Consider the following 2500-nt stretch of genomic DNA (forward strand, 5'->3'; position numbering starts at 1 on the left):
GGAAGTTTAATTCAAGAATTTCGACAAGCATATGCATATGCAAAGTCCCCCCTCCCCGGGGTTTGCAGTCTTTAAATTTAAAATGCAAACAAATTAAGAGATCAGATCAGATAACTTTTACTTCCCACTTTTTTAGCTTCTTAGGCCCGGTTCAGACACCGTACTTCACATGAACCTAATCGAATTAAGTTCATGTGAAGTACGGCGTCTGAATCAATTCAGAACGACCGGTCTAATTCGGATAGGCTAAGCAATTTTTCCCGCCTGGCTTAGCCGGGAATTACGGCTGTGGAGCGGTTTTGATCCAGACGCCGTACTTCACATGATCGCAATCAAATGCAGAATGCTTCTGTGAATTAATTCGGCGCTATTAAGCTCGGCGTCTCAATCAATTCAGCCGGGATTAATTAATTTGGGTTAGTCTAAATTCGAATTCGATTCGGCTCATGTGAAGTACGGCGTCTGAACCGGGCCTTAGAAGTTCCAAGAAATCGCCCATTTCATTGAATTATTTTGCTTCGGTCCGGTCCCTCTGTGACAAAACATCAGAAAATCAACTTGTAAAACTTTAAAGTAAGGAACTTTCCATTTGTTTGGTTCTAGGCCCTAGCAAGAGTCCACCACCCAGGAGTAATAATTACCCAAATTGGCCTAGTCCTCATCAGCGTCACAAAAGCGTCTATTTTTCAACCAAGTTTGAGCGAAAATAAACAACAGACCAAATCGGCTAACTCAATGTTGGGCCCAATTCAAACCCTTTGCCAATTAAACGTTTTGTTCCAGGAATTTCAATATCATTTAATTGTGAACGCTACATTAAAATTCCAATGCAATACACAAACAATCTTAACCCCAAGAGATTTGAATTGGGTACAATATTGAATTAGTCGATTTGGTCTATTGTACATTTTCCTGCAAAACTTGTTTCAAAATTGACACTTTTCGAACCCTGAATGGGACATTCTTACTCTTGGGTAATAGAATCTTGGCCCTAGCAATTTTCACATACTATACATACTTTCAACGTACATCAATATGAAAAATTAGGTAATTTACAAACATTTCTACTTTCCTGGCTTGTTTTTAACTGATAGACATTTGCCTCTCAAAACGATTAATTTGCTTATTTAGCTTTGGCCAACCTCACAGGAACACAGAAAATACACATTCCCCGAGACTGTCACTTGATTGTAAATGGAAAGTTGGTATACCAAGCTAAAGAGTATACTTGTCACCAGCTTCATGTAAAATGAACACCCGAGTAACATACCGCAAAAGCTTGGAATTATTTTGAAGCATTTTCAAGGGCCGAAATAACACGACGGCTAGATCCTCAGTTATGGAAACAAACCGTTTTGCCAAGTCCCTGATTTCTTCAAGTGATTAACTAATCCTGGTACAGATGCTTACAAAACAAGGCACAAATATAAGGAAGGACTTGGACAGTATCTTAATAATACCGAAATCTCATGGTACTTTAACAATAATTCGCAGATCTTTAGTCAGACTGCTACTGAGGTATCAATGATTGAATTGCTTTCAATGACTCATATAATCGAAGAAAGGAAAATCAAATATCGACGTATCAGAGTCCAAGTAGTTTTCTCACGTTTTGGACGTCGTTTCTGAAAAAAAAAAGAAGAAATAAACGTACTGGGTTAAAAAAAAGAAAAAAAAAACAAATACTGGCAACCACCAATCAATTTCACTGTCAGTTCATCATAACACGGCTCAAACAGCTAGCTATCTGCAGGAAGGCCAAAGTAGCCTGCTTGGTGAATGCAGACATTATTTAATTCAGGTGTTAGCCAAAAAAGTTCAAGTAAAAATAAACACACTGGCAACCGATTTTAAAACCATTTCTCTTTGAAGAACGTACCTGCTCCTTTCAAGAACTTGCTGATTAAAAACATGTATAAAGTACAGCAAGTTGTATTGAAATAGCACTTACCATTGTTTTCGTGTTTATGTTGCCCAAATTCAAAGGTGACATCATCGCCAATTAGCACAAATGGCGCCCAGTATTTTATGGCGGAATAATTCTTTGTCTCCCGAAGAGATTTCATAGCATGGTGAAGAGCTGTATTTGAACTTTTTCTCTCTGCCAAGTGTTGGTAGAAACTCTTCATGAACATGAAGGTCGCCTCGTCGTCGATTGCCCAGAGTGACACCAGAACAGACCGGGCACCAGCACACAGGAAAGCCCTGGCTATTCCCACAATACCCTCAGATTTTACCTCTCCCTGGCCACTATGACAGCAACTCAGCACAACCAGTCTTGCCCGAAGACGAACTGCATGAACATCGCTCAACGTTAACATGTAATCTTCCTCTTCAGGGATCTGGGATGTGCGTTCAGGATTTGGGGCCAAAGAAATTTCTCCAAACTCGGCATCTCCATGTGCAGCAATGTGGATTAAAGCAACTGACTTCATTCTTTTCAGCACCTCAGCTTTGGTTGCATTTTTTCCTGTAAGAGGCGCGGTCTGCAGAAGTTGCC

At 40.0% G+C, this 2500-nt stretch overlaps 1 protein-coding gene across 1 annotated transcript in view; it reads right to left on the reverse strand.

Moving 5' to 3' along the window:
- Positions 1-372: 372 nt before the first annotated feature.
- The window catches only part of LOC137995068 (tetratricopeptide repeat protein 28-like), a 4065-nt gene continuing 1937 nt past the window's right edge, over positions 373-2500 (reverse strand). Inside the window, exons 1-2 of the mRNA XM_068840658.1 lie at positions 1952-2500; positions 373-1625 (exon numbers count right to left, since the gene is read on the reverse strand). The exon at positions 1952-2500 is cut by the window's right edge and continues 1937 nt beyond it. Coding sequence (XP_068696759.1) covers positions 1606-1625; positions 1952-2500 — 569 coding nt within the window. The 3' untranslated portion in view covers positions 373-1605. The remainder of the gene's footprint in view (positions 1626-1951) is intronic.

This window comes from Montipora foliosa, chromosome 3 (genome assembly GCF_036669935.1).
Source record: "Montipora foliosa isolate CH-2021 chromosome 3, ASM3666993v2, whole genome shotgun sequence".
In the NCBI taxonomy this organism is placed as follows: domain Eukaryota; kingdom Metazoa; phylum Cnidaria; class Anthozoa; order Scleractinia; family Acroporidae; genus Montipora; species Montipora foliosa.